This window comes from Elgaria multicarinata, chromosome 1 (assembly GCF_023053635.1).
Source record: "Elgaria multicarinata webbii isolate HBS135686 ecotype San Diego chromosome 1, rElgMul1.1.pri, whole genome shotgun sequence".
NCBI classification, from domain to species: domain Eukaryota; kingdom Metazoa; phylum Chordata; class Lepidosauria; order Squamata; family Anguidae; genus Elgaria; species Elgaria multicarinata.
In genome coordinates, this window is record NC_086171.1 from 146,048,872 (window position 1) to 146,075,440 (window position 26,569).

The 26,569-nt window shown below is 41.8% G+C and overlaps 2 protein-coding genes across 3 annotated transcripts in view; one reads left to right on the forward strand and one right to left on the reverse strand.

Annotated features, from left to right (window-relative positions):
• The first annotated feature begins 839 nt into the window (after positions 1–839).
• FAM151A (family with sequence similarity 151 member A) lies at positions 840–24,861 on the forward strand. 2 transcript variants are annotated; one of them, XM_063138615.1, is made up of 7 exons: positions 840–1,068; positions 11,113–11,259; positions 15,934–16,086; positions 17,094–17,253; positions 19,073–19,297; positions 20,330–20,469; positions 22,110–24,861. In XM_063138615.1, exons 2-7 carry the CDS (start codon positions 11,151–11,153, stop codon positions 22,142–22,144), a joined length of 822 nt encoding a protein of 273 aa, XP_062994685.1. In that variant the 5' UTR covers positions 840–1,068; positions 11,113–11,150; the 3' UTR covers positions 22,145–24,861. The 2 variants fall into 2 exon arrangements, with proteins under 2 accessions (XP_062994685.1, XP_062994675.1); XM_063138605.1 differs by lacking the exon at positions 840–1,068 and adding an exon at positions 8,136–8,282.
• The window catches only part of ACOT11 (acyl-CoA thioesterase 11), a 42,904-nt gene continuing 40,722 nt past the window's right edge, over positions 24,388–26,569 (reverse strand). The window contains exon 15 of the mRNA XM_063138591.1: positions 24,388–25,612. Coding sequence (XP_062994661.1) covers positions 25,457–25,612 — 156 coding nt within the window. The 3' untranslated portion in view covers positions 24,388–25,456. The remainder of the gene's footprint in view (positions 25,613–26,569) is intronic.

The following is a 26,569-nucleotide window of genomic DNA, read 5'->3' on the forward strand; positions in this document are numbered from 1 at the left end:
AATCCTAGTTGATCTAACCTCTCATAGGGAAGATGCTTCAGCCCCTTAATCATTTTAGTTGCCCTTTTCTGAACTTTTTCCAGCTCCATAATATCCTTTTTTAGGTGTGGTGACCAGAACAGTATTCTAAGTGTGGTCGCACCATAAATTTGTATAAAGACAGTATGATACTGGCAGTTTTATTCTCAATTCCTTTTCTTATAATGCTCAACATGGAGTTTGCCTACTTTACAGCGGCCGCACATTGGGTGGACATTTTTATCAAGCTGTCCACCACAATTATGAGTTAGCATTATGAGTTCATTTGAAATACCTTTATATCCTATGTAATTGTCTATCTTGCTAATACATGTGTACTCTGTAGTACAGCAGTGACAACAGTGCACTAAGTAGGTGACAGACAGTTCTTTAAACCATTTATTAGTGAGTTGCTATAACTCACTATCAATCCCAGCCTCCAACTAAAATGTAGAGTTCATAATACAGGATGGTTGCAAACCCTACCACAATGGGCCTGTTCAGACAACATGCTAAGCCATGGTTAGGCCGCTAACCCTTTTGCAGCAAATGATTAGTGAGTGCGTTTAAACAGTGGTTATGTAGCTACTATGGTTAGGAATGGTTCATATGACATGCTAAGTCATGTTCACGTGACACGCTAAGTCATAATGTTTAGCTCAAAATATTTAACCATCGTGGCTAAGTGTGTTGTCTGAACAGGGTCAATATGTGATAATGGGGATATTAACCATGGTCAACGTTACATGCCACAATTGTCTTAAGTCACTTAGGTTGCAATCCTATGCATGTTTAGACACACACACAAAAGCCTACAACTCCCAGAATGCTCCAGCCAGCATGTTTCTATCTAAACAAGCATAGGATTGCACCCTAAATTAATATTTTTCACATTTGACACTCCTGTGTGGACAAAGCTTTTAAATGATCAAATGTAACAATCCAAGTTTTACAGGGTGTGTTTTTCTTCAGGCAACTCTCGCTCTGTTTGCAACGATGCCACCGCAGCAAGAAAACTAAAACCCAACCACTTCTAAACAATAACAAGAGGTAAGACAATCTACTACTATTTTCTTGAAGCATTGTAATATTGACTTCAAAGTAATGATGGAAATGATAGCAGCAGCAGCATTTTGTAATATGAACAGCAAGAAATATTTTTATGTCTTGTTTAGCAGTGCAAAACAATGGAAACTACAGTTCCCAGCACGCTGGGGGTTGTAGCACTTATTTCTGTCTAAACGTGCATAGGATTGCATCCTTAGCTGCATCTTTCTTCTCTCTTCTCCCCCTCACCCCGGTGAGATGTGAATATTAACAGTGAATTACACTACAGGGTTGCTGTAAGCTGCAGTCTTTCATCATCAGCCTTCCAATTCCTACAACATGGACATAATATGTCAGCAATATGGGGACTGTAAAAATGGACAGTTTGTTTGGAATATGCAGAGAAATTTTAAAATAACTTTTAAAAACCACTTCTTCCCCATAGAAGACTAGAGATCTAAAAGCATTCATGGCTTTCTTTTCTTCTATGTTCAGTTATGCGGGAGGGGGCAGGATGTTGCCAAAACACTGCAAGACTAAAGTCTTGGCTTTCTCCAAGAGCAGCTGTCATTATTAGTACTTTAATGAGCGAGTGTTGCCGTGTCAGAAATTACCAGGAAATCTGGTTGCAGACAAAGGAACTGTCACTCTGTACTTAAGTCTGTGCTTTTCCTCATAGATGGTAATGGCTGCTAAATTGCTTCTATGAAGAAGCAGCATACCTAGTATTCTCCTAAAGACAGAAGGGTGTAACACACTGGTGGTGCCTCATGACCATCAGACAGAAGCCAGGAAACAGATTATTGTTTCTTAATTAACTTTTTTTAAGGCGTTTTCTTGGTTTTCAAAAAGCCAGACGAGAAGGCCCACCAACCTGACTGGACTGTCTCCTACATCCTGTACCTCCCACAGTGATAACGTGAGGCAACATGAGTGATCAGAAAGACAGAGAAAAATAAGAGCAGCCTTCCCCAAAGTGCTGCCTTCCAGATGTGTTGGATGACAACTACTGTCATCCCCAGACATGCATGGGGGATTATGGGAGTATCCAACATCTGAAGGGCACCAGATTAGGGAAGCCTGAAATAGAGAAATGTATTTATTTTGTATTTATTTATTTCATTTATACCCCTCCTTTTTTCCTTCAAGGAACTCAAGGTGGCCTACTTAATCCTCCTCCTCTGCATTTTATCCTTAAAACAACAATCCTGTGGGGTAGGTTGGGCTGAGAATCTATTACTGGCCCCAAGTCACCCAGTGAGCTTTCATGGCCAAGTGGGGGCTAGAACCCGGATCTCCCAACTCCCAGTCCATCACTGTAACCACTACCCCACACTGGCTCTCACATTGCATTGGCACTCAGAAATGGAGTGTAGGATGGCTTTAAAAGAGCCTTAGACCTGTAGACTCTAGAGCAGGGAAAGAGAACGTGTTTGGGCCCAAGGTCACATTGACTCTGGACAAGCATGTTGAGGTGGCATGTCAGCAGTGGGCGGGGCCCCATTCCAAAGTGGGTGGGGCCACCCCCACAGCTGGCAAGGAGCCCCAAAGTGTTTGTCCCTTGTACACCAACATTCTATGTCTCACACATACATGCACACTAGGTTGGCTGGATGTCCTACTTTATAAACGACAGTCCTCTATTTTGGACATCTGGCAGAAGAGAGTCCTCTGTCTGAAGCTGTCCTCTGTTTGAAGAAGTGCCCAGACTAAGCTTGGTTTAAAGTCAAAGATCCATCAGAAAGGAGAAGAATGAGGGCCCTTGAAGTGGCTCATCAGCAGTTAATACCTGGAGAGCACCTAGCCAGTTTTCTCCACTATGCTATGTATTATATTTTTAATTAACTCACAGTTATTTCTAAATTTGCACCCCTAAGCACCAAATATGGGTTTGCCACAATGGAGAACATACAAGATGATACATGGCATAGTTAGAATTTCCAGAGGGGTAGCCATGTTGGTCTGTTGCAGCAAAGCCAAGGGATTTTGTGGCACGTAAACGACGTACACATTTATGATGGCATAAGCTTTTGTGGACTGGAATCCACTTCATCAATGGCAGGAAGTGTCATGCTGACTTACAAGTATATGCATATGTTTGTGGGGTGGGAATAGTAACAGTGAAGTTAAGGGGAAATGTGCAGACAGTAATAATTACATTAACAGTGACTGTTTACAAAACAGTTGTGTGATAACATAGACTTCCTTGCATTCGTGAGCTAATTAACACATGTTTAGTTATTTACACATTTCAAAGCAGGTATCCCTGTCAGCAATAATAATAAAAAAACCCACGTTGGCAGCCAGATCATCAATATTAGCAAGAGAAAAACCGTGATATTTCGCCATTGTCCCATACTCTTATTATTATTATTATTATTATTTATTATTATTTTTATTATTATTTATTTATATAGCACCATCAATGTACATGGTGCTGTACAGGTTTGTACAGGTTTGTTTGCATGAAAATTCCCTTGGCTCCCAGTTTCTTGTGGCTCTCATTTACAATTTCCGTTAAATCAGTAATTTCTAATGCAAACAAGAGTTTCACTAATATGAGTAGGGTGCAAGGGCCTCTTTTTCTCTCGCTGCCAGATACACAAAAGCTTGGCAGCTAAAGCTTGTAAGACATTTATTTCTAGGCATTCCAGAAACACCCCACCACCACCTTCATAATGTATCCCCTAATTGAAGGCCTGTCCAGTTTAAATAGAGTTGGAGGACTCCAGGTTGGGGAAATAAAGACAACTTTCCGCATGGCCACTTTGGTGCACTTTGGACTTAACCAGATGTGTGGGAAGTAGGATCCCAGTCCAGTTTGAAGAACAGCTGGACAGGATCAGCTGGGCACTACACATCTGTCCCAACGTACAAAGTCTCTGTGAGCACCTGCCTCAGAAGCCTCACTCTATTCACTGGGTCTTGCTGTCAGGCAAGCATGTGCAGGATATCATGCAGCCCAGCCCAGTGCACATATTCTCAAAAGTAAGTACTGCAACGTAACAGAACCTTTCACTAGGCCCATCGCATAAAACCTTCTCAGGCCAAGCAGCACCACTTGAAAACCCGAGGGAGGGTTAATCAAAACCTTTCCCCTAACTATGAAGGAAACAGGTTTAATACAGGATCTGCTCTAAATATACTGTGGGTATAATATGGGTTGGGTGTTTAATAACTGTGTGGCAGGTAAATAATGCCAAGCTGACACGTGGTATTTGGTAGCTAACAAAATAATAAGATTAGTGTTATTTAAAAACTTTAAATAAAAATATAATACTTTCAATCCTGCCTAATCTAAACTCTCCACACACCAACCACCTCTCTCTCTTTACACCCATCCAAAATCCCTAGAATTTTAACTCTTCTTACTTTACAAATAAAAAACACAAGAAAACAAAAACTAAAAACCTCCCCCACAAACTCCCAACACATTCCTTATGTACTCCTCTTCCCACCCTCTATCTATTACATCATAAACCACACCCACTCAGTTCTAACATTCCCTTCTTACCAGACATACTAATGCAGACATATACAATACATAATCAACTGTGGGGTTTTATGTTTTATGGGGCTTACTCCAAAGTAAGGGATTGTGCAAGGGATTGCAGTGCAAGGGATTGCAGCCATTGTTGTTGTTGTTGTTGTTGTTATTATTATTATTATTATTATTATTATTTCAGAATCTAGTTTATTATCTGTCAGGTAACTGTGACACAAGAATCAGAGTGATTAAAGGCCAAATAAAATGTTATGATGATCACACTTTTTAAAAAGCATGTTTAAACTGGGGATTCTTATTCAGAAGAAAGCGGAGCTGCGAGGCCCCAAGTCCAGAACATGCTTCCTGTCTGGCTTAGGGAGATTGAGGCTTTGCAGCCATGGGTGTCCACAGGAAAGAGCCAGGGGATTCAGTTGACCCAGCCTGGATGAGCCATAATCCCCAGATTCCTAGCTTTCATTTAAAAGGGGGAGGAAAGGAAGTCTCTAACCCTTGTAGAACCTGAGATATGAGGCCAAATGCAGAGCCGGTCTTCTGCCCATTCAGTTTGTGAGCAAAAAAAAAGGCTGCTTCCATCTTTTTTTCTTTCTTTTTAAATGGTTTTTAATGCTTTATGTGTGTATGTTCAGTGTTTTAGAATTTTAAATTTTGTATGCTCGTTTTTATCTTAATTTTAGAATTTCTGTAAACCGCCCAGAGAGCCCTGGCTATGGGAGCGGTATCTAAGTGCAATAATAAATAAATAAATAAATATTAAGGTTTTTAGCCAATGAATGAAGTCATATCAACATTTGACACACCCAGTGTCTGGAGAAGGAACTTTGCAAGGCCCACCTAGAGAGAGCTTCTGCATCCATACCACGTGCGCTACCACTGAGCTATGAGCCTTCACAATAATTAATCTCCGGTCATTAGGAAGAAATACTATAAAGATGAGGAAACAAACGCTATGTTTCAAGCCCTTGAGAGCAAACTTTTAAGAGTTCTGCAAAGACGTTCGTAAGCAGTTTGTCCCAACATGTCAGCCAGAAGGTGGCAGCAGAAGGGAACATTTGAGAAGCAGAGTCATTTCTCACGCAAGGAGGCCTTGAAAATTAATTACAATAAAGCTGCTCAGGAGCCACCTTTTCCAGCCCATCAATCCTGGATCAGTCTTGACTTTCATTCAGTTTGACGATGTGAAATGATGTCTTTCCTTTTCACATGTGGCTGTGTTTGAGGTATAAATGGACAAAATGTTTAGGTCTGACAGCTCTGAAAAAGGGACCTTGTAGTCTTAACTATGTCTGGCTCTCATTGTATGCCTGTTTGCTGGTGTTCATAGAATCATATGATAGCAGAGTTGGAAGGGGCCTATAAGGCCATCGAGTCCAACTCCCTGATCAATGCAGGAATCCACCTTAAAGCATCCCTGACATTAATTTATTGAATGCACAATCCTGACAATAATACCAATATTACAAAGAAAACAGAGCTGCCCAGATCTTAATTACTGGATCTATGATGGATAATAATTTTATTCTAGGGTGACCATATGAAAAGGAGGACAGGGCTCCTGTATCTTTAACAGTTGTATTGAAAAGGGAATTTCAGCAGGTGTCATTTGTATATATGGAGAACCTGGTGAAATTTCCTCTTCATCACAACAGTTAAAGCTGCAGGAACTATACTAGAGTGACCAGATTTAAAAGAGGGCAGGGCATGGAAAGTGGCACCATTGGACGGCATGAAAATAAACTCTTATTTTTTCATGGCAGCCGCATGGAATGTTGATTCATATGCCCTCAAGTTAGCCCTGCTAAGTACAAATAGTATTGCACATCAGCACATGGCCAAGTGGACATCTGACTCCTCTGTCACACAGAAGCCTTGGTTTTTATCCAAGGTTGAGTTGTGTTGGGGAAACTGCATGCGCTATAGGCTGAAATGAATCTGGCAACACAGTGGAATAATTTTGGGCAAGATGACATGGGGGGCGGGGGACACTGACTTCCCAGGGCCTGTCCTAAAGCAGCCCCCCTCTGATATCATAGAGTCCACCTGTGATAACATAGAGTCCACCCACCCTTTTTTTTCTCCATGCAGAGAGAGGCCCAGAGCTCTGTGCCTCTCCCGCATGGAGAAGGCGACTTGGCTGGAACTAACAAAACCTGTAGTACCTGTCAGGGTTGTTTTTAGGCCAGCTAAAGACAACAAACCTAGGAATCCACTCCTCTGGATCACATGGAAACAAGTGGATCAACAGCAGCCGGCAGGAGCTTATAGAAAGGAAATGGTGGGGTAGAGAGACTCGCTATAAATCACATCTTTTGTAGCCCTCTTGTATGTCTGCAGTCTGGATCAGCTTGAACCTGGTTGCCATGGTTTTTACTAGGCAAGGATGAGAGCACCCTGAGGATTTGGCCCAGCATATACACTATAAGCCCAAGCCTGTCTTGGGATATGCAAAGCAAGTACAGTGCTTAAGGGCTTTAGTGGGATTTGCAGAGGGATGTCTCCGGTCTCCTGTATGTACAGTGGGATGAGTTCAATTGTTATGAGATCGTCAACCTCTGCATTTCCTAGCGTGTATGTGGCTAATGCTGCGATTTTAACTGAAGCATCTCAGATGAATATCTTTTCTTAATCTAGTAGGGTCAGGAAAGCATAGAAGCGGTAATGTCAGTATTACTTCAATTTGTTAATTTAAAACCAGCAGGCATCTTTTCTTTGGGCATCTGAAGATTTTGTGTGTGCAGTTCTGAAGAAGAAGGGCCCATCTTAGAGTAATCTCAGAACAGCTGCCTTTGCACACATGGCATCAATATAACACATTTGTGATGGCGAAGTTTCCCTCCCTTCTTGCGTATGTTGAGGAGATGGACTTTAGCCTCAAAATACTGCCATTCCTATAGGACAGTGAGAGGAAGGAGGGACAGCTTCCATATAAGCATAACCTGAGGGAACATCTGTAAAGTTAATTCCTCACAGCTCACAAGCAGCTTTTTTTCTTTCCTTACCAGAAAAATTTCTGTGGTGATTCCACATAGTTCACTTGCTACTCCAGCACAGTTATGTGTGATTATCAAGAGGTGAAACTTGCAAGGAACGGAGGGACCTATTAAAAATAATTCCTTTTAAGACGATGTCAGATTACCAGAAGAAAACAAAGGCATAAAGATTGGTTATGAAAAAGAGTATTTCAAGAAAGAATCAGATTGTTTTAAAGAAAAGCCTGCAAGATAGTGAAGTATTATTGGAATGAAACTCCTTCAAGTTAGCTTGGTATTACAAGAGACTTGTCCAAGGCGATGCTGAATTATTTAAGCGCACATTCCGCAAATTATTAAGGGAATCCCCTCAAGGCGATAGCGCATTATTGGAAGGAAACTCCTGCAAAGCTGTGCTGGATTTTTAAACGGAGACTCTTACAAGAACGAACACCACTGCCTTTAAGATTACTTGGCTTTGAATCTTGGTTTCAGCAGGCAGAGGTTCTGGCTGGAATCTAATTCAGAATTCCCCTTCCACCATTTACTCTCTTTTTGGAAGGAAGTTGCGATTGCATAGTTGCCAAGGAGCTGGTGCACGTAAAGGAACGTGAAAGTTTCAAGCATGAAGTGTGCTTCCACTGAAGGAAAAAGAATCATCATTGTGATCTGTGCTGTGGCAGTGATTTCTACTTGTATAGCAATCATAGTGTCTCTGGCAGTCAAGACGAAATCCCCACAAGGTATTAAGCTAAGCAAACCGGGGCTTGTTGGGATCAGGAACCAGTATCTGACTGTGGGTTTGTTGGTTTGTTTGTTTTTACACAAATGCGATGATTGCAAGGTTAGCATACATATTAGATTTCTTATCAATGTGTTGGCTCTATTACAGCAGAAAGACAAGAGTGACATGTTCTAAACCTTTTGCCTACACTACAAATGAGATGCAAGAGGCAACGAGGAAGGATGTAAGCAAGTACATTGTAACTGTGCATACGTCATGATATTAGCCACAGATCAGTCTTATATGTAATGTAGGGTGACCATATGAAAAGGAGGACAGGGCTTCTGTATTTTTAACAGTTGCATAGAAAAGAGAATTTCAGCAGGTGTCATTTGTATATATGGAGAACCTGATGAAATTCCATCTTCTTCACAACAGTTAAAGGTGCAGGAGCTATACTAGAGTGACCAGATTTAAAAGAGGGCAGGGCACCTGCAGCTTTAACTGTTGTGATGAAGAGGAAATTTCACCAGATTCTTTATATATACAAATGACACCTGAAATTCCCTTTTCAATACAATTGTGTTAAAGATACAGGAGCCCTGTCCTCTTTTTCATATGGTCACCCTATGTAATGGTTGCCTCACTGGTCCAAATAATTAGCGAGGTGCTAAGTTTGTAACACTGAATTGCTGAACCTAGATTGATGCATAATTTTATTATCAGTCTCTGTTGATTATGTGTGTGTTTTTATAGGGTGACCATATGAAAAGGAGGAAAGGGCTCCTGTATCTTTAACAGTTGCATAGAAAAGAGAATTTCAGCAGGTGTAATTTGTGTGCATGCAGCACCTGGTGAAATTCCCTCTTCATCACAACAGTTAAAGCTACAGGAGCTATACTAGAGTGACCAGGTTTAAAAGAGGGCAGGGCACCTGCAGCTTTAACTGTTGTGATGAAGATGGAATTTCACCAGGTTCCCCATATATACAAATGACACCTGCTGAAATTTCCTTTTCAATACAACTATTAAAGATACAGGAGCCCTGTCCTCCTTTTCATATGGTCACCCTAGCTTTTAATCGTTAGTGAGTTGAGCTTAGCTTTTTTATGTAATTCATTGTCTTTTACTGTTGTTGGTTATAGTTTATCCTTTTATGCTTCATCTGAATATAACTGTAGAGCAGTCATTTTTATTGTTTTGATTTTTGATTGTTTTGATACAAGCTTCATGTTTTACAGAATTTTTCCTCAGGCAGGAGATTCAGAGGAAGTGTTTTGTAAAATGTGAATGCTTGCACTCTTTGACAGCAATTAATCCAATGGAAGTTTTCACTTTACATTAGGTCTTGTACAATGTAACCCTATATATGTCTACACAGAACAAAGTCCCATTGAGTTAAGTGATGCTTACTCCCACATGTGGGTATAGGATTGCAGCCATACTGTTGCAGGGATATTTCTAGGCTTGATTTCATAAAGTAAATGATTATGAATGCAGAATGCCACTGGGTGGTAATTCCTCTGAGGTGTATACAAACTCAACCCACCAACCACAATGAAAGACTCGCAATCTTCCCACTTAAAATCCCTAACTCTATAAAATTCCACACATTGAGTGCCCTTCTTCTTTCACTCAGTACTTCCAATTTGAAGAATGCTTTGAGCATGCAGATCATGGATTGTGGTAATATTTTTTGTGGGGGTGATGATATATAAGATATATATCAGATAGGAAAGTGAAGCCAAGAGTGAAATTGTCTCTACATGAACAATTTATTACAAGCTCATGATTGGCCACTTATGGAAGTTTGTGGGTCATTTACATGACGCCATCAACCTCCAGTGTCTTTCTCATGCTTTTCAGGGACTTCCACAGCTTAACTTGAAATAAACTAGTAACAAAAAGACTAATTTTCCATTTGAATGTGAAAAGAGAAAATCCCAAGATAAGTAGAGGCAGAGCACACTGCCATCTTTGGGCTGTAAAAATAAAACATATAGAACTTGCGAATAAGCAGGGAGAAGGGGGGAAGGGAAGCACATATAAAGGGAGGAAGTCATGATCATCTGACAAGAACAAATGCAGAAAACCCGGTAAAGTTGTGGGATCTTCCCTGGTGCAGAAATGCTCTTAATGAGCTACTGAAGGCAAAGCAAAGACCTGAATCCAAACACAGTTCCACTGGAGACACGTAATATTCCCATCATTAACAAAGCGCCTGAAAGCTCCTCTCAGGTTTCTGGTATCTAATGCTAAATGCAACCTCATCACCAAGGGGGAATCCGCACGTTGTACCGAGATCGCTTCTAAGCGACCCCAGTGCGGCGTGAAAGCGATCGTGTACCTGGCCTTTGGAAGACCCAACGAAGAGACGTCCTTCCCGCCCCCGCCGCCACCCACAGACCTCCTCGCCGGCTGGGACGGAGAGCTTGGGGGAAGAAGGCGGGGTGGAGAGCTTCTTCCGCTCTCAACCCCGCCTTCTTCAGCCGAGCCCTCCTCGCCGGTCGGCGAGGAGGTCTGTGGGTGGTGGCGGCGGTGGCAGCGGCAAAGACGTCTCTTCGTCGGCTCTTCCAAAGGCAAGTTACACGATCGCTTTCATGCCGCACTGGGGTCGCTTAGAAGCGATCTCGGTATGACGTGCGGATTCCCCTCAGGAAAAAGGAAATGTTGACTTTTCCCCTGTCGAAATGAATGAAATGTGGTGTCAACATAGACAGAACGTATGTTCAAGTACTGTGTTATTTTCATCATTTTTTTTAGTCCTTTCTTGTTTTGTTATCTTTTTTTCTCACAAGTAGCCCATATTTATTTCTATGTAATTTCCTGTTTGGCTCTTGATCTTTCAGACATAGTACCCGGTCCTACCTTCTCTACAAGTGGAGATATGTTGGATTATCTGCTAAATCTGGGGAAAATAGACAGAAAAGACGGATTACTGGTCACCTGGTACCATGCTGCAAACAGAAAGAGTGAGATGGAAGAGGCTTTAAAGAGTAAGACATGTGTTTTCTTTCTCTTCAGTTAGGATGTATATATGGCTAAAAGTACCAGAGTAAGAAAGAAAATCAGTGTTTATATGCTTCAGTACAAAAAGCATGATCTGCTTTCAAAGCTGTATACATACTAAGATAAACAAGCAAGCAAACAAAAACATTTGAATTCTGCATCAAGAAAAACTAGTTTTGAGATGTGAATAAATTATGTAAATTTTGTCTGTTCCTTTCTGTTTTGCATAATTTATTACTGCATATCTTTGGCTTCTGATAGCAAAGGAGAGAAAGCTATGAAGACCCACTCTACCACCATTGGAAGCCCTAGTAAGCTTACCTCTACTGGAGTCTCCAACATGGTGCCAGTGGGGTCCAATGGGCCCACAGATATTTATTTATTTATTTATTTATTTATTATTGTATTTATATCCCACCTTTTTTTCCTCCAATGAACCCAAGGCAGCGTACATCCTCCTCCTCCTCTCCATTTTACCCTCCAACAACAACCCTGTGAGGTAAGTTGGGCTGAGACTTTGTGACTGGCCCAAAGTCACCCAGTGGGTTTCCATGGCTGAGTGGAGACTAGAACCCGGATCTCCCAACTCCCAGTCCAACACCTTAGCCACACTGGATACTTCTCTTGGTGGCCATCAGGCTCTCTGCCCCTTCTGTTCTATTTTTATTTCTTAAGGTTTATGTTTTAATTAAAACTTTTTTAAAAAAAAAAACTTGGGGTATGGCATGATGCAGAGTAGAGGGCTGCTCTCCAACACCATCTTTGTTGGGTTTAAAAGAGTGGTTTGTGTTTTGGAGCTCAGAGTCAACTTCTGCTTTGTATTAGGTTCATGGGCAAGTTACTTTTCTTTCTGCATTATAGGAAATGAGTGTTTTGTTACCAGCCATTCAGACCACGACAGCCATTTTATAAATGGGCAAGACACCCCAGTGGCCATTTTGTGACAGCACCCACAACATTCTCTCAAAATTCCAAATATGCCCAAAGACCAAAAAAGGTTGGGGACCCTGTCTACACACAGATTTAGTTTTGAGATTTCCCCAGTCATTCACTCTATAGGGAAGGGCGATAGCTCAAAGGAGCGCATGCTTCCTTGGCATGCAGAAGGGCCAAGATGCAGTCTCCAAGTATAGCTGGGAAAGGCTCTTGTCTGAAACCCTGAATAGCTGCTTCCAGCCAGTGTAGACAATACTGAGCTAGATGGATTGTTGCCCTGACTTGGGATAAGGTAGCTTCCAGTGTTCTCTCCCCAATCCAGAGAGCACGACAGGAGTCCAGGAGAGATGCTTCTCTTTTGTCTGTCACATAACTGATGATAGCAAACATCAATCATATGTTAGGCATTGCGCTCTGGGTGCTAGATGTGGGCTCATCCACCTCCCACACCATATCATTTTGTATGAATTCGAAGTACCCTCTCCACTACTAAAAGCTCACAGTTATAGCCCAGTAGGAGGGATCTTGTTGTTTTTCCAGGTGTTTGTGCATAACCCCACCTCATGCACAAACTCCCAGTAAACAGACAAATCCCTTTTCAAAACTCTTGGTAGGAGTAGATCTTCAATCTTTTGAAGGAGACGAGGGTGCATTTGTACTGAACATTGCAAGGCTGCTTCCAATCCATTTCCATTCCATTGCTCTGCAATTGCTCCATCTGTGTTCAACCACCCGGGCTTACAAAGACTTTGGTCTTGTTTGTTGAAAGTGGTGCCTGCTCTTGTGCACAGTTTCTGAGAAACAAAATGTTCCTCCCCACCTCCACCCAGCAAGGAGTCTGGTAGGAGGAAAGATGGCAACTTGTGTTTCAAGTCTATCTAAAGGGTTTCCCTCCCTCAAATATTGCTTTTCACAGGTATGATAGTGCTATGAGTCCAGGGAACACCCAGATCAAACCATTAAACATAGCCCTGTTAACAGGAATAAGAACTTGTAAATAAGCTTTAATTGACAGGAAAACATGTTTATTTATCAATTTATCTGGTTGTGTGGCAAATCGTTTCCTAGCCAGAAGATAACTTCAAGGGGCAAATCCTAGATATAAAACAGAGGTTTTTTAAAATACATGTTTCTTCCAGTAAATAAAAAAAAGTGGATTAGCCAAGTTCTACTACACTGTAACTTATTAACAACATCATTCTTTATGGTTAATCAAGGCACTGAAATCTGTCATGATAAGGAAAAAAGATGGCTCACCCTGCAGTGATAAGGATGCGCAATTGATTCTAGTTGCGTGAGATTAGACAGCTCCGTCAACCCGGAGCGCAGCGTTTCATACGGCATTCTGTCTGAAGGGGCTTATCGCCTTGTGATAATGAAACTCGAGGAATGGACAGAAAGCTCCAGGCTGATGTGGAACTCTTCTAGTTACATATCAGTTTTACTTGGTCTACTCAGGCACATCTTGCATCAGACATTTTATCTAACACATCAAATTTAGGAATCCCTCCTGATAGTGGAAGTGGAATAGAGAGGTTTCCTCTGAGGTGAGTATCAGCAAGAATTGCCCAGTGTAGACAGATCAAAACAACACTCCAACCAGAAAACCAGAGGGCTTCTGTGCACTTAGGAAAAATATGATTCTAGTGATCAAAAACTGAATTATATTGATTTCAGTAGGATGTGAATATGGTGTGTGTGTGTGTGTGTGTGTGTGTGTGTGTTTGTTGGCAGTACTCTATTTTTTGTCCAGTAAAGTAAATCAATCTGCTTTTCATCAGGCAACAATTTACACGTCATCTAAGACAGTGGTTGTCAATCTTAGATCCATAGATGATGTTTGACTACAGCTTCAATCATTCCTGACCATTGACCATGCTGGCTAAAGCTTATGGGAGTTATTGTCCAACAACATGAATAACGAGGCAGGATAAAGGACTATATAACTGGGTCAAAGGAGCAATAGTTAGGCTGAAAACACTGACCAAATTTGAAGGGGGACACTTTGCTCCAGAATTTTTAGGGTTAGAGGTTCCAGGACTCAAATTTGCCTAGAAGTTCCTTCTTTTCTGGAAGACCTTGCTGGCACGTCTATATCAGAAAATTCAGTCAGTTCACATTTTAATGCAAACTTGCCTAATTTTACACTTTCTAACTACTACACAAATTGAAACTCAGTTATCCTTTGAAATTTGCCTTTCTCAGAATTTTGCAATGGAGCTCTTTGATAAAAAAAAATGCAATTATATAAATGCATATATTAGGGCAACATGCAAACAAAAATTGTGTATATCAATGGCAGTAATGTTAAAAATGCATTAAATTGGGGAAACTGCTTGCACAAAATATGCATATTATACAAAGCTCTGTACAAAAACTCATGGACTAGGACAAATGTGCACAAAAATGCATATAAATTTTTATGCATTTTTTTTTAAAAAAATGTTCAGGAAGAATTTAAGACTGGAAAAATGTGAAACTGAAATTGACAGATTTGTCCATCCTTAATCGATATGTGGTGCAGCTATTTCTAGTGAATGAGGATGATAAAAAGGCACTCTGAATATGACCAAAGGAGCACTTTCTATTACTACCTACAGTGGCAAGAAAAACTTTGTGAACCCCTTAGGATTGCCACATATTTCCAACCTAAAATGTTATTAGATCTAATTTGATAATCCTAGATAAAAACCAACAACAATAGCTAACCCGATTAAGCAAATGACTCACAAACATGGCACTTCTTCAGAGTTTATTTATCGACATTCAACATTAATTATACATGTGCGAAAAAGTATGTGAACCTTTAGATTCATTACCTACTGGCACCCCCTTGAACAGCAATGACTTCAAGTAAGAGTTACCTGTAACTGTTGGTCAGTCTCTCGCATTGGTTTTGAGGAGTTTTGGCCCATTCTTCCTTACAGAACTACTTCAACTCAGTGACATTTGAGGGCTTCCTTGCATGAACAACTTGCTTCAGGTCCTGCCACAACATTTCAATGGAGTTTAGGTTCTGACTTTGACTAGGCCATTCTAAATTATGGAGTTTCTTCTTCCACAGCCATTCTTGTGTAGATCTGCTTGTATTTAGGATTTAGGAGTGTGTTTCACCTCTGTCCCAAACCCTGAATCCAAGCTGAAGCAGGCCAATTCGGCCTGCCTCAACCCAAATCCATGTTGGGACTAGATTGCTCTGCTTGGGCCCAAAACAGCTGAAGCGATTCAGGCCGATTCAGCCTGGTGGCCAGCCGCTGCCCCCCACCCATCCGCCAGCCTGCAGAACTTACCGGAAGCCTCCGCTTGAACCAGCAAGCTGCTTGTCCTCCAGGAGAGCTGCTCTGGCCTGCTATAGACCTACTATTGCAAATTACGGCAGCCAGAAAAGGCATTTCCAGCTGCTGTAGTTTTCAGCCTCACATGAGGCTAACATCTCAAATCTTTACTGGGGTTTTCTGCTCTTGGTTTCCTTCTGGGATTACAGTGGGCTCCTTTACATGGGTGGACATGTGATTTGCTGTTTCATTACCTAGCACCATGTAGTGGCTGGATTACAGCACAATACCGTCATTTCACATTGCCGATGTCTCCCATTAACCTTTCTTAATTGCCTTATCTCCAATCTTTTAAAAAGAATAAAGCTCAAAAAGTGTGGGAGATGCTCTGGAGGTTGATGAACACAAGCCTCATTTGGAGGCACCCTAATTTTGTGTGTGTGAAAACAGGTGATGTTATGGCCCTGGAATCCGATGTCACCATTGAAGGATACAACACACCCAATGAAACGGACAGGCCCATCATGGCCCATCCCCCTGACATCTACAGTGATAACACTCTTCAGGAATGGCTGGAGACAGTGCTTAAGTTATCCGATAAAGGTATGTTGGTTGCAAGAAGGAATTTCCATTGGAGTTGGTGCGGTAGGAATTTACAAGCTACTGGCTAAAGGTTTTGGGGGTTGTTTGTTACCCAAATTATTTTATCTGAAAGGTGTTACATTATTTACAACAGGAGAAGGCAACCTAGCACACTCTGGATGTTTTGCATTACAGCATCCATAATTGAGGACCACAGGTCATGTTGGGCGGGGCTGATGGGAATTGGTAGTCCAAAACATCTGGAGGGCTCCAGATTTTACAGGCAAAGAATTCTTTTATTTAATTAGATGCATTTTCTGCCGTCTACACAGTTGAGCACGTGCAGGATTGGCCATTTGCAGGTCTTTGTGTGTCCAACAGGGCTGGCGTCAGGGGGTGGGCATTGTTGGGCACACCCTTCTGTCTAAAATTCTTTCTAGGACACCTTTAAGGGTAGAACCCTCCCAAGGCAGCATGCAAGATAAAAACCACATAAAGTGGATTCAATTTTTTTTAAGTCTGTAAAAACACGTTTCAATAAAATCCATAAAAACAGAGATTGCCAATTAAAATAATTGAGAACCAAACGTTCCAATGAAAACCAATAGCCCTGACTTCAGGGAAGGCCTGTGAATACAGGTGGGTCTTCCGAGCTTTGCTAAAGACTTGCAAAGAAGGGGGCTGATGATATCCTGATGGAAGTTGATTTCAGAGGTCCTGGGCCACCACTAAAAAGGCTCTTTCCCCTGTACTCACCAGCCGAACCATCCTTGGTGGTGGGCAGGTGACAAAGGCCTCCGTTAATGTATGGGCACTCTGTCTTATGTATTTTATTACTTGTGTTTTGTTTAGCCTGGCTAGTAATGGACCCTGAAGTACTTACTCAAGGGATACATCCATGCCTTTCATGCTCTAGAGCATGAACAGACATGCTCTACTGTCTGTTCATCAGACAATAGAGCATGTCTGATGAACAGCATTTACTGTACTTGCTGGATCTCACAAGAGTTTCTTCCTTCTCCAAATAGCCATCAAGCTGGATTTCAAAAACATCAAGTCTTTTGGCCCATCACTGGATATCTTGCTCAAAACCTCCTCTCAGCTAAATATTGACAGGCCTGTGTGGCTAAATGCAGACATTCTGAATGGCCCAAATGTACCCTTTAACACTGCAGTGAATGCAAGCCTGTGAGTAAATGTGTATATATTTCCAGAAGGACAATGTGTATATATTTCCAGAATAAATGTGTATTTAGCTGTGCATATTATTTATGTTTACATTGTTCTGAATTTATCTGAACGCCGCCCTGAGATCCCAGTGATATAGGGTGGGATACAAATGTTTTAATAATAAATAAATTAAATAAATAAATGTGGTGCCCAGAATCGTACACAATACTCCAGGTGTAGTCTCATTGCTGCTGAGTCAAGAGGAATAAGGACTTTACACATCTTACATACAATGCTTCTTCTTGATTGTGATGGCCTTTGGCTAAGACAGTGAACTGGATATTATGTTGGCAGATGATTGGTAATAGGATAACAGGCCATCTGTGAATCCTAATCTTGCACAAAATTGTGGTTTTAAAGGAGTAGCTAGAATGACATTACTTATTTGGAAGGCTGTTTCATATTTCAGCAAGGTTAGCACTACAGCGCCAGATTGTATGGTCCTTGCCCAAGTAGATCAGTGATCAATATCCATGCTGGCTGGGGATGATGGGATTTGTAGCCCAACACATCTGGAGGACACCAGATTGGAGAAGCGTGATGTCGATGCTGCCTGTGGTGGGAACAGGAGCAGGTTTTGGTTCTGTATACATCCTCCACCACGTGCGGAAGGTCATAGGAAAAGTCACAAGGGATAGGAAAAGGGCTGCAGCTCAGCGGTGGAGCCCCCTGCTTTGCATGCAGAAGGTCCCAGGTTTGATCCCTGGCTGAAAATATTCCTGCCCATAACCCTGGAGAGCTGCTGCCAGTCAGTGTTGATGATACTGGGCTCGATGAACCAAGGGCCTGGCTCAGTATGAGGCCAGGGGCCCTATATGTGCAACCTGTCTACTGTAAATAAAGTGGGGGATTTATCATGCAGATGAGATGAACCTATCTATAGGTCCTGTCACAAACAATGCTCTACACAGGGTGGGAGGTGAATTAAAACCTGAAACTATGGCCTTAGCTAGACCTAAGGTTTATCCTGGGATCATCCTAGCCTCCTCTCAGGATCCCTTGTGTGTCATTTACATGAACAGGGATGAACCCTGATCTCAGGATAAACCTTAGGTCTAGCTAAGGCCTATGTCTCATCTTGTGTTAAGTCTACACACAGAGCCACGTAGGTTGGCTCATGCAAAAATAAATAATAGCCCCAGATCTGTTCAAGAGAGGGCACTGATGGTCACATACACTGCACTCTGCATTCACTTGCTCCACTGGAGTACAATGTGTGGCAAAAGACATCAACCAAATGTGGAGAAATTGCTCCAGATTCTCTGGGAAGCCAAGAACCCTGCCTCCGTCAGATATAGCAACTGCCATCTTGCTGTATATTTTGCTGTGTATACGTGGCATGCATTCTCCTCCAGGGCAGGACCTGTGTAGGGCTAAAAGAGGGCTAACATTTCCTGCGTTAAAAAGCTCCAAATCATCCCACGTTCTCTGTTCATCTGTTAGCATGGGGCTTCACTGTTCCAATTTTGCAATGACTGAGAACACACGATCCTTGATAAATGCCGAGTGTCTACTTGATTGTGTCAGATGGCCAAGCTGGCTAATGCCTGGAGACCTGCTATTAATCACAAGTCAGCCAAGCAGGATTTCCTCCTATATTTTAGACTGTATTTTGCAGACTAGGAGCATCTCTGGTGATAGATCACGGAGTTCATAGGATAAGGATCAGGGCAGGGGCATCCTGGGGGCCAGAGAGGAAACCTTGGGGCTACTTTTACCAGTGCAGCTGATCCACTGTAAATCTGGATCCAACCCATAGTCTGTTATTGCTCCTTAGATTCCTTTCACTCATCCAGGAGACGTTCCCAAACTGCACTGTTTCCCCAGGATGGACAACGCTCTATTTGCCTTTCTTTCCAAACAAGACCTATACACAGAAAATGGTTGAGGAAATGCACAGCCTTGTGGGAAAGCTGCCTCAGCGAATCACCTTCCCCGTGAGAGCTGTCATGGCAAGGCTGGCCTGGCCTCATTTGAGTTGGCTTTTGAAGCAGTCCAACAGGTAAGAGATTGACAGCACAGATTTGTTTTTCAGCTTCTCCAGCAGGCAAAGAAAGGTGAGCATAATTCAGAATTCTTGATTTACTCAGACGCTAGAAACCAACAAAATATATGCAGTGCACTTGGATCACATCTAATGAATCTATAGATTGCCATCCATAAAACATAACAACATTTCAAATGGATTAAGGACAAAGTATGTATTACCTATACAATCCAACAATGAGCTCCCAACACTGTTCTGTTAAAAAAATAAAACCGTGCAGCAACAAGGGACTGCCAGTTTGTTCACAGAAACGAAGAGAAAGGAAGTGGTTACTTATTTATTTATTTATTTATTTATTTATTTATTACATTTTTATACCGCCCAATAGCCGAAGCTCTCTGGGCGGTTCACAAAAATTAAAACCACAAAAAACATCCAACAGGTTAATCCCATTTATTTATTTATCTACAAGGGATAGTATCTATGTAGAGGTATTACATAGGAGTAGTATCTACATTATATACAAGGGGTAGTTCTACCCAGAGTAGACCCATTGAAATGAATGGGACTTAAGTCCCATTCATTTCAGTGGGTCTACTCCATGTAGGACTATCGTTGGATATTACCCGAGGAACCCAGATGGCTGACATGGCCCTCATCCTTTCCATTTCATCTACACAATAACCCTGTGAGGGAGGTTAGGCTGAGAGTCAGTGACTGGCCCAGAGTCACCCAGTGGCCTTCATGGCCAAGTAGGGACTTGAACCCGGATCTCCAGAGACTCAGTGCAACACTCTAGCCACTACACCACAATGTCTCTCTCTCTCTCTTAAACCATTTCCCTCCATGCTGTTTTCCCAGTCAAGCCACACACATCCAAGGGATATTTGCCCCAGTTACCCCCCAAAATTGAGAGATGAACCACAAATCTTTCATGTAATTAATACATAGTTTGGGCATTTGCAATGCATGATTTGCTGTTGAACATCCTTGACCTTGCAACCTGTGAGAACTTCTCCCCCCACCCCCCAAATCTCCTCTTCCTAGGTACAGCCTGACTTTGTGGCAAGGGAAGACTGATCCAGTAAGAGTAGAAGATCTCCTATTTATTCGAAATAATAGCCAACCTGAACAAATCTATTATGACCTCTTTGATCCTGTTTTGTCTCAGTTCAAAGACATAGCATGTGAGTATTACATTTTACTTCTTTTTAAAATGTGGAGTAGATGCCTCCATCAAGATAAGCGGGAAGTCAGAGTAAGATCATAAAATATCTGCATATCCTATTATGTAACTGGAGTTCAAGAGTCACAGCCCCATCTCTTCCAGTCAACCAACACAACAGGCTTTCCCTTGCAGTGACTCACATTCAAGTAACCAGATAGAGAACCCTTCCAAGCAGTGACTTGTGAAACAGCAGGCAGGCTAACAAAACATTTTGGTAGGGTCACCATGAAAAGGAGGACAGGGCTCCTGTATCTTTAACAGTTGTATTGAAAGGGGAATTTCAGCAAGTGTCATTTGTATGCAGGCAGCACCTGGTGAAATTCCCTCTTCATCTCAACAGTTAAAGCTTCGGGAGCCCTGCCCACCCAGTCCTCATCTACAAGATGAGGAAAATACCAATACCTTACAGATTTGTTTTTAAGTATCACTGAGGTAAAGTAAATCAAACTGCTTTGAACACTCTAACACTGTGGTTCACACAACACACTAACCCTCACTCAGAGTGTGGGTTGTTGTTGAACCACGTTTCTTGAAGCATGGGTTAGTCTGCTGTCTGAACCCAGGACATTTTCCGCAGTGTGGCATGTTAACCACCCTGAACAGCCCAACAATAAACTATGGGGTCCAAAGGTAGTTTGTTTGAGAAAAAATAAGCCAAAGATGGCAAGCATCTTTATGATATCAGAGCAGGTGAGCCAAAGGCAACCAAAGGGGCTGTGAGAAATCTGTATTGTTCAGGGCCCTGTGACATCAGAAATAATCAAATCAGAGAGAGATCTGAAGTAGAAACAGCAAGAATGCAGGGGAAGTTTGATGACCCAGGCCATCCTACTGATGTGCTCATATTTACTTAAATCAAAAAGGAGTTTAGAAGTAATTTGAGGTTGTTATTCTTATGAAAGACAAAAAAACAAAAACAGCCCCTTGCAGTTTCAAACAAGAGGGCCAAAAGACCATGAACATTGTAGGATACGTGATCCAAGTCCTCCTTTGTTACATATATCAAATATTATAACCATGGAAAGTTTATAGGCTTCCATTCAGTCTGAGGTCAGTAATTCTTGGCTCAGTGGGCACATCGAGATGCTCCACAAAAGCTATACCAGCCTCCCCCAATTTGATTTTCCCCCACCCCAGATGTTTGGATTTCAACTCCACCAGCCCCAGCCAGCATGGCCAATGACCAGGAATACTGGGAATTGTCATCCAAAACATTTGGAAGGCACCAGGTTGGGGAAGACTGAGCTATGCCACAAGAGTTCCCAATTTGGTTTTATTTATTTATTATCTGTTTATTAGATAAAGTCATATCTCTGGTGATGGTATGGTCTGGAGTCTGGTTGTTCTCCTTTGTTTTGCAGCTGGATTAGCAATGTAAAAACATGGACTGGATGTTCAGATCCAAACAGGGGTTCAGTTTGCACTTACCTGTCCTTAGTTTTATTTGGCTCTCAGCACAACAGGCAGTCCTACATGGGAAGTGCTTCCATTGATTTAAGCAGAGGAACAACAGTGTTTGCAATGGCTACTTTTGTTAAATGTTAATAAAATGTGTACACAATAAAAAGGAACTAATTTCTCCATCTCTATCTCCTCCAGTCAGTTCCTCAAGAAATATTTTCACCCGAGTGTGATGGATCCTTTGTAGAGTTACCTGGAAGCCACGGCTGCATCAACAGGTTGAGAAAGCCATTGCTTGACAGGCTATGCTTAAACCATCCCATTTGGCTGTGACCACTTTAAAACCAGTGTTAAAGCAGAAGACATAGTACTCAAGAAAGTGACCGAACAAATGAGAGAAATTGAACCGAACTCATTAACTGATTTTGAACATGAGTGTTAACAAGATATGTCTGAAGCACCGTCAGTAGAGTAATAAATTGCGCCTGGAGTGTCAGGTGGCTGCTTTGGCCAGGGGCACCTTTGTCCAGCTTCTACTGGTGCACCAGTTGTGCCCGTTCTTGGAGAAGGCAGATCTGGCCACAGTGATCTATGCCATAGTTTGCAATTCCATGTATGTTAAGACAGAAAAAACCCTACAGTTCCCAGCATTCCCCAACCAGCACCTCCCATTTATTCTACTGCAACACACTGTATGTGGGATTGCCCTTGAAGAGCGCTCAGAAACTGCAGCCAGTGCGAACTGGGGTGGCCAGCCTGCTTTCAGGTATCTCCCTTATTGACCTTATTGTACCTGTTTTGCATCATTGTGCTGACTGCCAGTTTATTTTCAGGGACTATTAAATGGCTGGTCCTTACCTATGTCCCTAAAAAATTGGGTCTAGGATATTCAAAAGGCCACCTCCTCCTTTATGATCCCATCCATGGTTTGTAGGCCCTGCTGTGTGTTTTATCACCAAAGTTAGAGGGAACATGGGACAAGGCCTTCTCTGTGGTGGCACCCCAATTGTGGAATACTCACTCTAAGGAGGGTAGGCTGGCCCCGCCTTAGTTTAGTTTTGGGTGAGCCATTAAAATGTTTGTACTGCATGGCTTTTGAATGATTTAAAACACATTAGCTCTGCTCGCTGTATTTAAAAGATTGTTTTTGTACTGATCTTAATTTTGAAGTGTTATGATGTTTTATGGTTTAAAAAATTTTTAGGCGCCAGTCATATGTCCATTTACCTTGGAATAAGCCCCATTGAACTCAGTGGGACTTGCATCTGAATAGACATGTACAGGATTGCGCTGTCAAAATTTTAAATTGTAAGTCACTTTGTGGGCCCTTTCTAGGCCGGAAAGTAAAGAAACTTTAGAAGGGTTAGACATTTTAAAAACACCGTTTTTATTAGCACTTAAAGGCAGATAGGCAAAGTTCTGTGTAATTTGTGCTTTGAAAGACATGCAGGCTCTGCACCAAAGTAAGAAACTCTGTTTCAAGAAAAGGCAAATTAGATAACCTAAGTAAATTATGCAAATCGAATTGACCTGCCTCTTTATTTCATATTGTTTATTCTATGCAGAGCACTGGCACTCCATCTGTGTGGATAGTGTCATTATGGAGTCTAATCACTAGGTGGCACTGGACTTAGTTGTATCTGGGTTTCCTGTTGCTGTTCTTGCTGGAGAGACAATAAAAGTTCTCATCTAGCTTCCTGACTGGTGCGTCCTCTAAGCCTCCCATGACACCATCCATCTACCTGACTCTAGTCTCTGAAATTGATTATTCATGGTTCATATGTTTTCAATATTATTTCTGGACCTTTAAAGTGCTAGGAACTTGATTTCTTTAAAATTAAAACTGAGCTATTGATGTCTGTTATTGATGACTTCCGTTTTCATGCCTGCATACTGAGAGTGCGGAAGGATGGAATACAGCAAAGCAAGAAAACATTACAAGCAAACTGAAGTTGGGCAGATATCTGTAGCCTTCAGCCATTGTGATGCCAGGGCCCACAGTCAGTTCTAGCGTACACTGTGTTACACAAGTGCCTTCAGTCATACAATGTCATCACATGCACAACAAGTAGCTCAACCTCTGTGACCTACCCTGGTGATAGGACAGGTAAATGAAACCTTCCCCGAGTGTTATAACTACTGTCAGAAGTAGGGAGTGTATGGGGTTAAGTCAGAGTTGGGAAACTTTGACCCTCTGTAAGTTGTTAGGCTTCAACTCTCATCAGCCCTAGTCAGCATGGCCAAAGGGCAGGGGTGATGGGAATTGTAGTCCTACGACATCTGAAATGCTAAGGTCCCCCAGCCCTGGTTAAGCAAGTGTACACACAAAGCCCTCTGAAGTATGAAGAGAAAAGGAAGATGTGAACACACACACAACTTCACATGAGTCGTGAGGCATCTCCAGGGATGAACCAGGCAGCCCCTTCCTGACAAATGCAAAATGAGGATTCTTCTTTTCTTTATAAATACACTTTTATTGCCATTCATTTCAATAAACACCCACAGCTCTGAGAAGCAATAAAAGATACTGGAAGCCAGGACCGATAAGATTTGTGCCAAAGCATAGGAGACAAGGCAAAACGGAAGATCAGGTGCTTAGTGATCAAAGAAGAGAAGAATATTTCTGCCAAACTACAAGAAGGTCAAGTCTGAAAGATCTTTACATGAGAGAAATAACTGCTCTGTGACAAAATAACCTAATCTCCCTCAGGCTCTGCCTGATAAAAAAAAAGAAAGAACAGACAACTATCCAACATTCAGGGAAGACTAAGGAAGACACATTCATAAAGAATGTTTAAAATTTCATCACACATGTGACGTGATTTAATACTTTGTTGCACTTGTGTAGTGTGTCCTGAAATAAAGTGGTTACTTAATGCTGAAAGTACCCTCCACCAATTCCAATATTATTCTGTAGATCCTTACAATAAAGAACAATATTTCCTATGAATTTTCGTTTTGAATTATTGTGAATCTTAATTCCCTTGGGGAAAAAGGCACTTTAAAATAAGTTTTACTTCCACCACTTCTATATAAAAAAGTCATTATTTTCTGTACTGCTTGCAAGCTATGCTGATTTTTAATACAAATGTTTACTCCCTGCTCTAACCTATTGTGTTGGACAAGGCAAGAAAGTTGATAAATGACTTTAAAAAAAAAGTCCAATCCTCATGTTTTCCTTTACATCAGATTTTCCTGTCAATCAAATAAATACAAGACTTCAATAGAAGCCAACTCAGAGGCGATTAAGGACTTGCAAAATCCAGGAAGAATCTTCATATGAATAAGTGCACACACCGTGATCAGTATAGTTTTGATGGTTCAATTGCCCTGGATAGAAATTCGTATTCTGATTGCAAGCCAATAAAAATGGCTCTTTCCAGAAGCTCGGGCTACATAATTTATGCATTTGAACAGGATTGTTCCTTTCCTCTTCCTTTCTCCAATATATAGAGGTCACTTCAACATTTACAATGGTCTTCATAATTCAATTCTATTTTTGTCACGAGACCAAAATAAAATATTGTGCAAAAATAACAGTCCAACTATAGATTCTGCAGTCCGACAGCAAGGTTATCTTTGTGCTTCTGGAGGAACTGCTCACAGTCTTGAAAGGTGGAATGGAAGCTCAAGGACAGGCCAGCAATGTTGGTTGTGATGTAGGCCAATACACCTGAAGTGGCCTGGTGGTAATAGGACACCTGGAAACAAAAGCATGTTATCAGTTCGTTTGTGGGTCCAAACCAAGAACATCCATTTCTTCTCCCAACAGAAGTGTCAACTGCAAAGGACTTTCTCTCCTTGATCTCAATTCTATTATTTATTTATTTATTTATTTATTGCATTTATATCCCACCTTTTTCCTCCGAGGAACCCAAAGCGGCGTATATAATCCTCCTCCTCTCCATGTTATCCTCACAACAACAACCCTGTGAGGTAGGTTGGGCTGAGTGTTTGTGACTGGCCCAAAGTCACCCAGTGGGCTTCCATGGCCGATTGGGGACTAGAACCCAGATCTCATGACTCCCAGTTCAACACTTTAGCCACTACGCCACACTGGCTCACCTAAATCTAACCTTACGCATGACATTCATTTGGTCCATAGGCAGGATGAGGCGCAGCAGATTTCGTGGTACTGTTAAAGGGCAGCAAATAACCCATTGTTTTTTTACCAGCTTGGAGAAAGGGCACCATGTGGATTTTCCGCTTTAAGCATCAGAACCTCTTGAGCCATCTCTGGATGTTACAAGCGTCCTGGAATGCCAGCTTCCAAGTGTAAGCCAAACACTATACTGGCAGTGCAGTTGCCACTGAGAAAGCAAACCACAAAGGCACTTTTCCATGTGTGAAGCATTGCTTTTATGGTTTGAGCCTCTTTTAAGCACAGAAGCTAGAGCCAAAAAAACTTGGAGCTGGAAATGCAAACGCACTGAAGGCTAGCTCACAAAGGCCTTTCCCTGCACTCTTTTCCCCGCCCAGGCAGCCCAACATGTTTGTACATGTGAATAGGTGTGTTAACCAACACTACATGGATGCATTTAGCAAGCAATTTCCATCACTACAGCGGCTGTGAAAAGTGACAGCCGGGACTGGGGAGATGACTGCTGAGTATAGCTACATACTGCTGGATCTCAACACATTTCTCCACATGACAGCAT

Bases quoted from the DNA above. Each gene is read 5' to 3' on its own strand.
- FAM151A (XM_063138605.1), top strand. From the start codon at position 8,165: ATGAAGTGTGCTTCCACTGAAGGAAAAAGAATCATCATTGTGATCTGT. The intron at 11,260-15,933 runs GTAAGACATGTG...GTGTGAAAACAG, and splicing joins GATGGAAGAGGCTTTAAAGA to GTGATGTTATGGCCCTGGAA. The intron at 16,087-17,093 runs GTATGTTGGTTG...TTCTCCAAATAG, and splicing joins GCTTAAGTTATCCGATAAAG to CCATCAAGCTGGATTTCAAA.